Raw genomic sequence first — 14,551 nt, 5'->3', positions numbered from 1 at the left:
CTCGTTTTGAAGGCCAAGTTTCAAAATATCATCAATATCGGAGTAAATGTTTATGGAGTTGTGTTACAAAGGAGGCTTTAATTTTTTTAGTCTTATACAATTTATAAATTGGTAATATTTAAATTGAAGAAACTTTAAGGCTTATGCTTCATTTTGGATGTATTTATGAACGTTTTTCCCCTTTATTTTTAAGCCTACCTCACTGCACGCACCTCCACTGCAATCAATATACAGTATGTTTAGATGAGATGATATGGCTTTTCTCGTGTTTGGTTACCCGATCTGAATAGCCAGGTACTTCCCAACCATCTCCTATCCCTTCCTACTAGGTACCTTCATCCTCACCACATAATATTGGCTCCAGAAAGTTGAAACTGTGAGATAGATACCTATTCATATAAAAATACATAATATAAAAAGTGGAGGCAGATTTATTTTTTGAATAAAAAATAATTTGCATAAAAAACTATTCGAATAAAAAATTTAATAAATCATGTTAGGTTTTTAGCAATAAGATAAAATTATTTACAATTGATAAATAGTAATACATCATTATTTACAGTTCAATAAAAAAATATGAAAATTGGGAAATAATTCAGTTTAAATTAGCACAGCTAAGGTTTGTTCCCTTTCGTCTATTCTGCAAATGAACCTGAAAAAAACAATAAAAGGATTAGTTTATTAACGACAATAAATTATGTCCACGTTTATTTAATTAATTTATTTTATTCATTTTAATTTTTGTGCGTTTAGGTACACCATATTATTTGGGTTTGTTCAGGGCGGTATAAAATAAATGTATTGTAAAATATAAATAGGCAAAATAACATTTGAAAAACATTATATAATTCAGTAAAGGTAGAAACACACTGGGTCGACGTACGCTACGTAAGCAACACATTAAGATATCTGGACTAATTATAATCCATACATTTTCTACGGAAATAGATGCTTTAGAAACATACTTGTCACACGCAACTAGGGTTGCCAGCTCCCGTTTTATGAATTAGAGGATTTGATACGATTAAATAAAGGACATATGATGAAAATAAAGGACATCAATATATTTTTTAATAAAATGCTGTTATGGTATCAGTAGTTACATTTATTAATTAAAAACAATATGCACAATGTTAATCGAAGCCAAGTAAGTAGTACGACCTTAATTAGTCATTTTGCATTTAAAGTAATAAATAAAGTTAATACTTGGTATGTATTACTTTTGGCTGCTCTAAGAGCTTCTTCGTTTTCTATAATGAAACTGTTTGCATTTCATGTTGAAATTCGACTTTATTTGTAGTTCTGCTTTTACAGTATCAATATTTATCTTATTTCGGTTTTTGGTCCACGTATCGTACACAAGGAAAAAATCCTTTCGGCTTGGGCATTAGAAACGGGGATGGAAAATACATATTGTGTTATTTTTAGCAGATTCTTGTTTTCATCCGTAGATTTGAGAATCTGAATCCAAATTTCAAGAACATTTTCACACTTCTTATTGTCTATAATTTTCGTCAGGAGAGGCTTTAATATACAGAACTCTTCATACAATGCATCAAGGTTAATATTAGGTATCTGTAGTTTTGATACCATGATGACAAAGTATTGTCCTCTATTGAAGATTTTAAATTAGAGGACAAGATCAATTTTTGGGTCTGAAATAGAGGACGTCCTTTAAAATAAAGGACGTCTGGCAACCCTACACGCAACGCAAATCCATGCTTCCATCGCTGCGCTGATGATGGGATGGGTTAAGATGGAGGGGGTGGCGTCAAGCCTCCAACGCGTTGTTTTCACATCTATGAGTGGTATTATCTATGCATCTAATGCTATATGTTTGGTATTTCTATGGTTGTTTGTTTTGACAGTTGGCTTAGCAAAAAACTAAGTAAATAAAACATTAACTAACATAAACTAATTAAATCGTCATCCAATTCGCTCTCTGAATCAAAAACACGACAATGCGAATTGCTTCATAACAAATACATAAACATAACCTAAAAATAAATGACCACTTAACACATGGTCACACGCGTTGTGTGCGTTGACCAGTGTGTTTCTACCTTTATATGTATATATAATATTATATGTGTCAATATACCACTACGTACATAGTTACGAAGGTTTGCAAATCCCTCACTTTTTTTCAAATCACACGGAATTTATATTAATGGGTACTAAATTGAAATAATGGCAACATTTTTATAATTATTGGTATATATAATTATATTTGATACTAGTATATTTTTAAAAAATGCATTGTAAATGTAACATAGTAAGTCAATACTTTAATATGTATGAAAAATTGTATGAAAAAATTGTTGATTCTGTAGATATAAGATTTAAATTATAACTTATAAAAATGTATATGTAACTAAACTTTAAGCACCTGTTGACAAGCCAATTCAATTGGCTTAGCAGGACTTGTTTGTTGATATGTATTAACTATTTAATCAATAAAAAAATAAATATAAAATTTAAGAGAACTTTTAGTATCAATTACCGGTACTAGTAACATTATAAAAAGGTAACAGTAAGTATTTTAAAGATTTCTTTTGTTAAAATAACTGTCACACACAGGACTCTACACGGTAATTAAGGATCAATCATCTTTGGAACTAATCAATCAATATATATTATAAAAATAATTGTACAAAGTGCGGACCGCTAAAACTCTGAAACGAGTCCCGGTAAAATCAAGGGAGTTATATGGTGTGGTAGCCCTCTATCCCCCATCCATGAAGTAGGTTCCCGTTTTTACCTGAACGGCATGCTTTTGAAGATATAAGGGCTGGAAGTTTCGCCCTACAGAAATTTCTAGAACAGTCCAGAAGATTCAAGAGCATTCCACAACATCCCGGAACATTCTGGAATATTCGAGAATAGTCTGGAATTTCAGAAAAAAACTTTAAAAATTCAGCCTGATTATGTTTGTGCTCGCAAATCTCGAAAAGTAGTCGACCGACATCGGTGAAAATTTAAAAGTTTGTTGTTATTAGTGCCACGAGTGTTTAGAGATGTTTAAATGGTAGTAGAAGTTGGGGGCTCGAGGAATACTTAATGCAATATCATGAGATACGAAGTCGAATTAGAGTCGATGTAATGTAGTGTTTTAACAGTAACATTGTTGTATACGTAGTGAATGGTGGAAGAAGTTAGAGGCGCCCGAGAAAGTCATTAGCAATAGCGAAGCATTGCGGGGGATCCACTAGTAATATTATAAAGAATACATTAAAAACATAATATTTTAAGAAGACTGACAAAAACAATAAGATCGTAAAAAACATAGTCTATGCCGTCCTGTCACCCATATGTCAATGGAAAAAGCCCTGCGATGGAAATGCTCTCTCTGCTTCAACACTAGTTGGTGGGACTGTCATCACGGCATGTTTTTGGTCTAAATTTAGTTTTTTTTTTAAATCCCGCAAATCTGACATGAAAATCCGCTACATCAAATATTGCTGAAATTCCGCAAGAATGCAGGATGCAGGATTGCAAACCCTAATAGTTAATTACTATTCTAAATGATAAAATCAAAATATTCAGTAGTCTAACGAACTTAAAATTCATCAGGTTTTGTTAACTATTTTGTTAAATATTATTAGGTGATATAACTAGCAGATAACAAGATAATGACAATTAATCTGTAAGACACAAAGCAGTGAACGTAGTTATTGCTTTTATCATATAATACTAAATCTATTATTTTTCGATTTGCAGGAATAATTGAGAGTTTCAAACTGTTCTATTGATAAACAAATTGTGTGCTTATCAACATCGTCATTCGGCAAGCGATACTGTGAAAGTGACAATTTCAATTGATTTATGGTCATTTTTTTCAGGTATGCTCATCCAAAGAATACTAAATATTTGTTAAAAAGTAATTTTTTTGGAAAACACTGCCTGGTTGTAATACCGCCTTCAAAGAACACTACCTACACAGAGGGCAAACAAACGGAGTCAAACAAAAAAAAAACACAAGAATACTAATTATTCAATAATGTTGTTTTCACTTTAAGGTGATGCCATACGTAGTCATGCAAAATCATGTGTTTTTGGTTTGAAAATTTGGTCGCCTAGAAATGTTTCAGATGCTTTAATTAAATACTGCGAGTAGAATACATCTTGGCCTTTGAAATAATTGTGTATTTTTTTAGATAAGTCTTTTTATAAGCTCAGAAAAAAATAATGTAAAGGCCTATGAAAACTGCTTTAAAGTTCAAAATCTCCTACTTACGAACCCATTTTCATTTCATTATTGTATAATGTGGCAAATTAAGTTATTTATAAAATGATCGAAAAAAAATTAAATATTTATCCCTGAACATCCACAAAATAAAATAAAAGGCACTTTTTGGCCATGTTTTTTTTTTGCATAAATCAAAACAGGCAGATGGTGTTAAGCGGGAATTTAAACCTTATCGCCATCTACGTAAGGGTTGTTATTGATAGCGGCGCAATTTAAAATATTACACGACGTAGTGCATCGCCTTAAGCACTTGAATTATTTTTATTTTTTGTAAATAACATTATTTGACTTTAAGAGGGTATTTACAAGACACAACCGAAAATTAGTCCTTTTAAATCGAATCCCAGACGTAACGACTCTTTTCTACAAAAAAGCAAATACATATGAAATTAAAGTATGTTTCGAATATGCCTATCAGCCACAGTGGCGTTCAACAGGTACCACTTGCGGCACTCAAAGAATTAATAAATACGTAAAATTTAATGAATAAATCAATTTACTCATAATTATTTTTGAGGGATATCTTAATTTTTAGTTATTCGGGATTATCTAATATTTAAACCACTGATAAGTGGGTAATATGGGTCCATAAAGTGGGTATAATCTAGTTTTCGAGAAGTTCAACAAATATGACAATTTTCGTCGTATATTTTATCACCAACCATTTGGGTCGTAAAATGATGAAAAATATTGACGCAATAATTATTTCTCATTTGACAGGTTGTACATTATAGATTCTGAATAATATATTGGGCGTGGTAAAAATACAAAAATTCTGTAAATACATATTTTCAGTATACAATCAACCTAATCAGTTAGTGTAAGATAGGATACAACAATATCTATCAAGTTTTAACCAGATATTTGGAGAATCCAAATATAATTATGTAATTAGATCATCATCAGTCCCGTCCCAAGATAACCAGCTAAAACCTTTAATGTAGTGAAATTGATATTTTCCAGGTGTGAAAATACTTCTATTGGGAAAAACACAATGCTGCAGGTGTAAATAATTGAAATATTTTAATTAAATGATAATATTATGTATGTGGCACATTGAAAAGAGTACAAAGCTACAATAATTATCATCCAATGAGAGTTAAAGTTAGTGAAATAATGCACAGTTTTCCCGTCCGGAATTCATATGTTCAAAATCGTTTCCATCGTAAGAAAAGGAATCATGAATCAGCGATGAGCAATCGGTTTACTATTTCAAAAAATATTTAATCGTCAGCACCCGTATCCCTGTGGCGGTGGCGAGCAACCATGGATGTATGAATTCTTTAGATTGCATTGCCATTTCGAATCTCATTCTCGCAACAGAAAAGTAGAGACAAACAAAATAGATAGACAAAACATAAGTATCAGATCGAAGATTGGGTGAAGGGTACTCGGGTGTTGGGCACGATAAGTACTTTTGACTAACGGCGCGAACCAATCTCTCTTCTCTACTCTATAGCATTTTTTTACTATGAAAAAGTACCCAATCAAAGAGCATCAATTATAAAATAATTTTTTATGATTATTCTTGAGAGGTATTGATTAATTAATCTCGGAACAGACATTATCCATTGAAGGGGATAGCGTAAATACATAACGTATAACATAATAAATGCCCTTATTGCTGGCTAACAAATATTTATAATTACCTTAACAATTTGAGCATATTCATTTCTATTGAGCATCTCATACGCGACAGAGAGTAGATGCTCAGCGGAGACGTGGAGCACTTTCTCCCCAGTGCAGAAGAAGTCCATGCCCAGCTCCAGCCCCGTGCCAAAGTCACACTCGTCGGTGGCAATGTCGGCGTTCAGGATCACGTGTTGCAGAGAGGCGAGGGCCACGGTTCTTTCAGAGTCGTTCGTCGCCTTCACCAGGTTGGATATCATTGTTTTTATGGTGTCTAAAAAATAATAAAATATTTAAATTGATATTGTGTGATAATTTTAGATCATTAACCTAATCAACGCGAATGTCACATATGTCATCCATCAACAGCTATCTCCGTATGCAGATGCTGTATAAGTGATCCACCGAGTTTCATTAAAACACAAACATTGTGTTTAACGTGCGTGCGATGAGATAGATTGCATTGAAATGGCCAACGGTGTGTAAAAAGGTTAATGACATAACAAAAAGAGGCTGACTATTAGGGCGGAACGAAATTATTTTTTTTCTAATTTTGATTTGGAATAGTTGTATTAAGTTGCCAATTGTCATCAATTAACTCAATAAAAAAAATATAAATAATATTAGACAACGGTAAAAGCCCCCGCCAAGACATCGAACATTTACAAAAATGACAGTTTAGGGGCTATTTGCGCGGCCTACAAAATAGTACAGAATTTATTAAAATAGGTTTATTTTATTTAATAACATATTCAAATATACTTAAATAGCTATTGCAATCAAATATTTCTTTATTTTAATATACTTTGGCGCTGTGACAGAGGAGAAAAATGCGGGACGATGCGGGGGGCGGCACGTGACAATCTACGAAATGCAGTGTTTTGTTTAAACTACTGTCGATAATTGTCTCAAACTTAATAAAATCTAAATTAGCATCTCGAAATCTCATGCCAAAGTCTGAGCCGAAAAAGGATTTTTGCTATAAAATTCATACCAACATAACTTTCTGAAACTGTGTTTACTTTTGAAATTTTTTGTTTTATTAATTAAATTCTACTTTTATTTTATCATATGTATTATATTTACTTATCATTTTGTTTATAGGGTGTTTAATACAAAACTTCCAAATTGAGAAGTGTTATTTAGAATTACATAAAGCAACTTTTACCTGGTATTCCAATTCGAATTTCGAAAAAAAAAAATTTTCATATAAAAGTATTCCACCCTACTGACTATCTCAACATTTAAAATTTTTGTCTAATTTAACCTTTTCGTCTCAGAAAGAAAAAAAAAACGTACGATCCGAAGGGGTGTCACTACGGTCCCCCAATTTGTTTAGCTTTGGGTATCAATAACATAATCTTATTTTTTTTTTTAATAACAATTAGAGGGAAGTAAATTCTTCATATTTCTGTAGTCATGTTCAAAATATTTTGATAAATAAAGTCGCAATTGATATTCCCATGAATTAAGACGATAATGCATCTTTTTCCATACAAAACAGGGAAGCCTTGCCGTTAACGGCATCACTTCTTGATTCAGAATCTCGACTGGCGATTAGCGATTACGGCATAGCTAATTTGTTGCATAGGGTGGTTTGTAAATGTAAATAAGTTTATTGGTAAAACTAAAATGAACGGATTTTTAAATATTTTGAAAACTATGGTAAATCAAGATCTATAATGTCAATGTTGATTTTCAAATTTTAGATTCTGTTGTTTTATTGATACAATAAAACTATGTATTTTCAAACATTATATGATAATGTGGGCTTAACTGGGTACTTTCCCATACTGAGGCCCCAATTTTACAATAAAAAGATTCTATGAAATAATAAATTGAAATAAAATAAAACCGAGAAGAAATAAAATAAAATAAAAAAACAATAATAAAGGCGGTAATGAAAAAAAATAGGCAAATATTATAAGCTACGGTTGTATATAATGAAGTGTGTATTGTGTTTTACGTATTTATGTTTTATTCTTTTACATTTACATTTAGGATATCATATCGCATAAGGCCGTGCTTTGTTTGCTTTATGATAAATGATGAATTCGTTTGTATAGGTACCTAAATATAAAGTTCAATGTTTTTCGTTGAATCTTCAAATCCATAAGTACAATATATTTTTTTAATCGGTAAACACTTTTGTCCTGCAGAGAACATCAAATAAACCCTGTTTTGCAACGTGTCCGTCTGTCAACATGCGAAATAAAATTAATTTTCTGAAAATAGTGACAAAAACAGTAAACTCATAATATGGTACATGTGGGAAACCGGAGAATCTATCTCTCTCTCTTAGTAATGACGACCTCCGTGGTTAAAATTCTGGGTGACTGGTTCAAATCCCTTCGAGCACAAATAAATCTTATATGTGTAAGAGTACTTATTTATGTATTCAGTGTATTTGCATCAAGTTGCAGGGCGGTAGATGCTTTCGGTATTGCCCTAGTAAAAGACCAGCATGTAGAATTGAAACGTTGCTTGAAATGACTTAAGCCTATATGGTAACTAGATTTGAATATGCATGTACTTCCACCTTTGTCTTTACCATATCCTCCCCCTCCCCATACCCACTACCTTCAGACTCGCAACATACCCCAATTGGAGATGCCATAGTTCCACTGGCTAGGACTGTTGGGGCTCTTGTGCGGTTTTCACAAATTAATTAAAACCATAGAATTTTCGGATCTAATTTAAAACATTTGTATATATGCCGTAATAAACTGCAATAAATACATGTCACTATCAATTAAGTCAAGTGATAAACTAGAAAACATTAATAATGTAAGTACAGAATAAATATTTTACAACCAAATAGATATTAATTTATTAACACCATTTCGTAAGTGTAAATGTATTACTTAACAGTCTGAAGTTGCCCAGAGCAGGGAGAAACTAGTTCGGTTTTACATAGAAGTATTTACCATTAAAATTTAAAGAATTAGCAACTAAAACCCAAAATACAATTTAACAGACTTTGCGATAGACTTTTTAACCATATAGTACTCTATTTTTATTCAAGTTCTCTCAAATTACTTAAAAATGTAAACAAAATATGTGTCTCTTTCTGACCGATTTCTTTTCCATGTGAGAAACAGACACAGACATAATTTTAATGTTGTCCCTAAACATTAGAAATTTACCAGATGCACGCCAGACAGGCCGATCTTAGTCCGGCGAGTGAACATTTTAGCATCGCAAAAGGAAATACCATTAGTGCAGTGTATGCGACCGGGAGTTAGCCCTTTCCATAAAATGCAACTTTTACGGTCCAATTCGCAGCTCGCTGGATCGTTCTCGGTGGAGAGCGGGGAATAGGGATGGAGACGGGTGAATTTTAGCCGATGCTACGAAGCCGAGGTGCGGGGCGGGGGACAGGAATTTTGCCAGAATTTTATACAAATTATTTAATATCTATGAAACTAGTAATACGATATACATTTTTCAAATGCAGAACGATAACAAAATAATTTATTTAGGATTACCTAAATTATAGAGTATGTGGTGTAAAAAACAACTTAAATATAGCATAAAACTCTCGTTAGTGTAAGTTTGTTCCCCCCGTCCGGTACGGGAGTGTTAATGATGTTTTTGTTTTTCTAGCATAAGACTACAAAAGTTCTTAAAAAGCATGAACTTTCATTAGTTAAACAACCAAAAATGAAATCTATTTTTTCATTTAACATAACCAGATTCAAAGAAATACAAGACCATAATGCCAATGTTGAGATTCAAATTATATTTTTTACTAGCTGTACCCTGCCACGCGTTGCTGTAGCTCAGTCTCTCTGTGCAGATAGAGAAACAATAGCGCGTCTTGCTTTTATGTCCGACAGATGGCGCTATCTAGGTGATAAAAAACGTGTTTTTACCTGTCACAGGTGACATCTATATATTATAGGTATATAAAAACACATGCATGTTCGAATCCAACGTTGTGTCAAAATTTTAAAGCAATCTCTGAAGAACTTTCAGAGATTTAAGATTTTGAACACACAAACATTTATATAAATTTATGTTGAAAGAGTCAATGCTGACATTGTTAAGTCCTTTATCTATTTTAACTTTGAAACAATTTTTAGCAATGCTAAAGAATTTATTTACGGAAAATATTATACATTTAAAAAATAAATTGTAAAAATTTATAATGCTCTACTTTTTTAGTTAAATAATTTAATTTATCTATATTTATAAAAAACTCGTGTCACGGTGTTTGTGGTCGCACTCCTCTGAAACGGCTCCACCGATTTTAATAAATTTTTTTATGAATGAGAACAGGTTTTAAAGTATATTTCATACCGTTAGGTGAATAGGGTGTCCCTATCCAGAAATTTTTTTCTGTTTTTCTTTTAAAAATTTTTTTTATTATCTGGTATCAAAAAATATCTATAACCTTAAATTTTCACCTTCCTACCCTCACCCTACCATTTTTTAATCGTGATTTTAGTATTTGTGTATGAAAAAATTTAACCGTCATTCATATTTCAAAGAGAATGAAATTATTTACGTTGTTGAATAACAGATGGCGCTGCGTTCGCCTCATCGAACATTCATCTACACATGCGCAAGTCATTCACGAGAAGCGTCGCGACAGTTTGACATTTTATTTGGCATTTGTTATGTATCACAACGCAGTGCGTGCATAATTTTGTACGATTTATTTTAATTTATCTATTTGTGTGCGTGTATTACAGTGAACAATGCCAGCAAGACGCAAGGGGGACCATTTGAGCCGTCGAATGAATAAAGCAACAAACCTGCGAAATAGTAGAGCAGAAAGAACAGATATACAAATCCAACAAGATACCGAGAATGTGCGTGTGAGCACGTCGCAATTGCGTAAATATCAATCTCAAGAAGCACGAGCTGAACGAAATCAATTTATTATTTTTTTGCTTAAATTTTGGCACACTATGTATTTCACATGGACAATTATAATTGGCATGTTCTCACGTGGGCAAACCATCGAGCTTATTTGTTTTAGCTAACGACGGACTGACAAAAAATATTGTACACTCAATTGCTCTTCGAAATTAATATTGATTTTCTTTATTTCATTTTTCTACTTAAGGATAAAAAATATATTCATTTTTTCATTTAACTTTTAAAAGATCAAACAATGAATATGTCCATTACTTTAATCCAACACATTGAATTGAGAAAATGAATGGTTGGTGTTTTTTTTTATTTTATCGGCGGTCATCGTCTTCAGTGCTCCATTCATCTTTCTGCCATAGATCCCATCCCCACACACTTACAATACATTTGTTATTTTTTATTTAACAACCGAAATATTCACTATAAATAATTTATAAGGCAGAACAACGTTTGCCGGGTCAGCTAGTAATTAATAAAATTTTAACTGAAAAATAAAAAAAATCATTGTGTGGACTTATTTCTTGAAACATTTCTGTATCAATAAACTGATAAATTTAAAATGATGATAAAGATGTTATATACAAGATTATCTGACTTCTGATTATCTAAATTTCATTTATCTACAGTTTCATCAGATATTCCTTACTTGCTTAGAAATTTCACTACATATTTTAAAATACATAGGTCTACATTGTGTTCTTCGATATATCGCTTTCAGCACGGTTCTATACAATTGCCACACACACAATTTACATAGCCCCTTAGTTTATACTTTCTAAAAGAAGTGGGAGGGTTAATTTATTTATTTTAATTTTCCCCATCCCATAGGAATCCAAAGGTAAGCCGCCATAAGTATAGAAAATTAAAGATTTAAAATAAAATATGTGAGAGCTGAAAGGAATAAAAAATACTAGCTGACATATATCCAGCGTTGCTCGGAGACTTATAAATGGTTTGGGGTAAATTTTTGAAGTTGTGAGACCTTTTCAACATATACAATTCCGTATTACATTATTTGAATGTATCTATTAGTAATTTAAGAGACAGAAAATATTTTTTTTACGACTTGATTACAAAACATCGACTTTTCTCTACTTTCCATAAATAAAGTATGCATGTATTATATATGTAAACCTTCCGGAAGAAATTTTCTAAATGTTAGTGAAAATCCTATCAAAATCCATTGCGTAGTTTAGAAGAACTACACACACAGACAGACGCGGTTAGCGACTTTATACTATTTAGAGATAATAGCTAGGTATTTGTCTCACCATCGGGTTCAGCGAGGCGCCTGTAGCCCAGATTGGTCTGTCGGTTGTATGGAACCAGGATACCCGCTCCGTGAAATGTCTTGGCCACTACAGAATTCATACGTTTTTTCATCAGCGGAGTGTTTGGTTCCAGTGTAAAATTGTTTTTATTCGCCCACTCTTTCAACGGAGTGATAAGCTTTTGACAAGCAATCGAAGTGAAGGGTGACTTCTTCTTGGTAGCCTCTAAGTATGCCCTGAAAACGTAATATAAATGTAATATGTTGTAATGTTTTCATTGTAAAAACTTTCAGAGTTAACATATTTTAGAGTAACTATCTAAGAATGTGAAAATTGAAGCATTTATAACTTTGATAAAACTTAAATTGAATTGCAAACAAGACAGTTATAATTCCAGTTTTATAGATATGCTTGTACTGGGGGGGCAGATATTATATTATAGATAACTAGCTGACATGTACTCGGAGTTGCCCAACTTTTCTCTACTTTCTATAAATATAATATTCATGTATAAATCTTCCGGAAGAAATTCTCTAAATGATGGTGAAAACCCTATCAAAATCCGTTGTGTAGTTTAGAAGAACCAACGCACAAACAGACAGACGCGGAGCGCGACTGTATTTTATACTATTTGGAGATTACTTCAATGAATGTCATATTTTAACTTATTTTAGCATACAGTGATTTGCGCAATAAGCAAGAGACAGCATTCATTAGTTTATATTAACTGTTCAAGCATGTCTTCTCGCTTGCACACATTGCACAACTAAATTCAGGTGTCTTATTTTTTTACTTACAAAACAGCCCCGAAGATATTCTCTGCTACTGGAGTAATCTTGCAACCCTTGTCAGCCTCGTTGGATGCAACGAAACAAGGAGATTCAGATGGAGAATCCCTAAAGTATCCCATGTGGAAACCATTTCTGCCAACTGAGGTAAGAATCGTCTGAAATTTTAAAATGAGATTAATTTCCCAAATATGGAAAGATACAAGAGATATATGGCCTTACGAGTGCTTACGAGAGCTTTGCAGACTGATTTCTTATCAATAATAATAATCAAAAGATTTAATAGGGTGAAATTGACTTTTCTGTGTTATTTTTCTAACACAAATAATTTCTAATATTGTCCAGCTTTCTGGAATATTCAACAAATTAAAGCAATGAAACGATACAGAGTGCAATACAATCCCCAATTAAAACTGTTTCATGTTGAAAAAATGTTTCTCAAACCCAAAGGAATCATAGGTAATCTTTTAGAATTGCTAGCCACGCTTAATACGAATTTTTTGAAAAAACACTTTGATTCAAATTGATGGCGGTCATCCTAGACAAGAGAAATTTTTCGTTTCACGTAATTATCATTTTCAATGCAGTATTTTCCATTCTCTCCAAATGCAAACAGTTTTGTTTTATAGTGATTAAGTGGAATCAAAATGTTTTTCAATGAAATATTCGTATTAAGTATGGCTAGTAATCCTAAAAGTTTACCGTGCAAAAAAGGTAGAGTTTCATTTACAAAAGTATAAACAGGGGAGGTAAAGGAAGAAATAATATATGTGTATATTATATATATACCCGGGAGATAAAGTGGAAGTAAAATATATATTTTTGAAGTTTTGATTAAAATTTACCTGAAACTCTGGTGGATCGTAAAAATAGCGCCAGTGGAGAAGATAGTCGCTGTTGTTCTTCCGGATGGGCAAGTTCCCCAGCAGAACATCGAAGGGTCCAACCATCGACAAGTTAACAGCTTTGAATACATTCTTCACTCCATCCTTCGTAGCCAGTGAACTACAAAACTCCCAAAAACTGTGGAAGTCATCAGGCATTTCGACTAAGAATTTCTCCTGAATAAACTCAGAAACATCTTGTGGAATGTCATGCGTTCCTGAGTCGTCTTCGCCATGTTTACTTGAAGACACATTTGCTTTGGTATCTGGACTCAGTTTTTTTGGTGTCAAAATTACGGGCGGCGGAACAGGGGACGGACTTTTAGTTTTAGCCACATCTTCTTCTGGCGATTTTGACCTGTGATCTGATATGTCGTCAACTACGTTTGTTGGAGAATTTACCGTTTGAACGGCATTCAACTTCATCTTTTTTGGTGGACAATCGTCTTTAGTGGGAGAGCGTTGCTTCTTGGGGTGTTTGAATTTTTTCAAATGTTCGGGATTTTTTTGATAACATTTAGGAGCATATTTACAAACAGGTCTAGGATCTTTAGCGTACTCCGCCTCTTCGGACATTTTTTATTGTATATTGTCTGTGTAAAGAAATAACTTAATATCTAAAATCAATTAACAAAAAATATTTATGATAAACGCGCATGTACACACATGAACGAACCCAATCCCGCCAGATATTATTTTATTATGAATCATGAAATGTCAAATGAATCCATAGAAGAAAATCGAGTGTCTTTAAATTTCTCTATTATAGTTTTCAACGACAAAAATAGATTCACAGCCCTCTGTGAATCACTACAATCTTACAATATATTATTACAATGTATATGGTGG

At 32.7% G+C, this 14,551-nt stretch overlaps 1 protein-coding gene across 1 annotated transcript; it reads right to left on the bottom strand.

Annotated features, from left to right (window-relative positions):
• Window positions 1–501: 501 nt before the first annotated feature.
• Hpf1 (Histone PARylation factor 1) lies at window positions 502–14,425 on the bottom strand. The gene is made up of 5 exons (XM_089631982.1): window positions 13,664–14,425; window positions 12,828–12,976; window positions 12,031–12,266; window positions 5,899–6,152; window positions 502–652 (listed from the first exon to the last, which is right to left on the bottom strand). The coding sequence occupies exons 1-5, from the start codon at window positions 14,276–14,278 to the stop codon at window positions 596–598; spliced, it is 1,311 nt and encodes a 436-aa protein (XP_089488108.1). The 5' UTR covers window positions 14,279–14,425; the 3' UTR covers window positions 502–595.
• Window positions 14,426–14,551: the final 126 nt, after the last annotated feature.

Source organism: Hesperophylax consimilis, chromosome 5 (assembly GCF_061612785.1).
Source record: "Hesperophylax consimilis isolate HC1 chromosome 5, BYU_Hcon_1.0, whole genome shotgun sequence".
Taxonomy (NCBI): Eukaryota; Metazoa; Arthropoda; class Insecta; order Trichoptera; family Limnephilidae; genus Hesperophylax; species Hesperophylax consimilis.
This window is presented reverse-complemented; position numbering and strand designations above follow the sequence as displayed.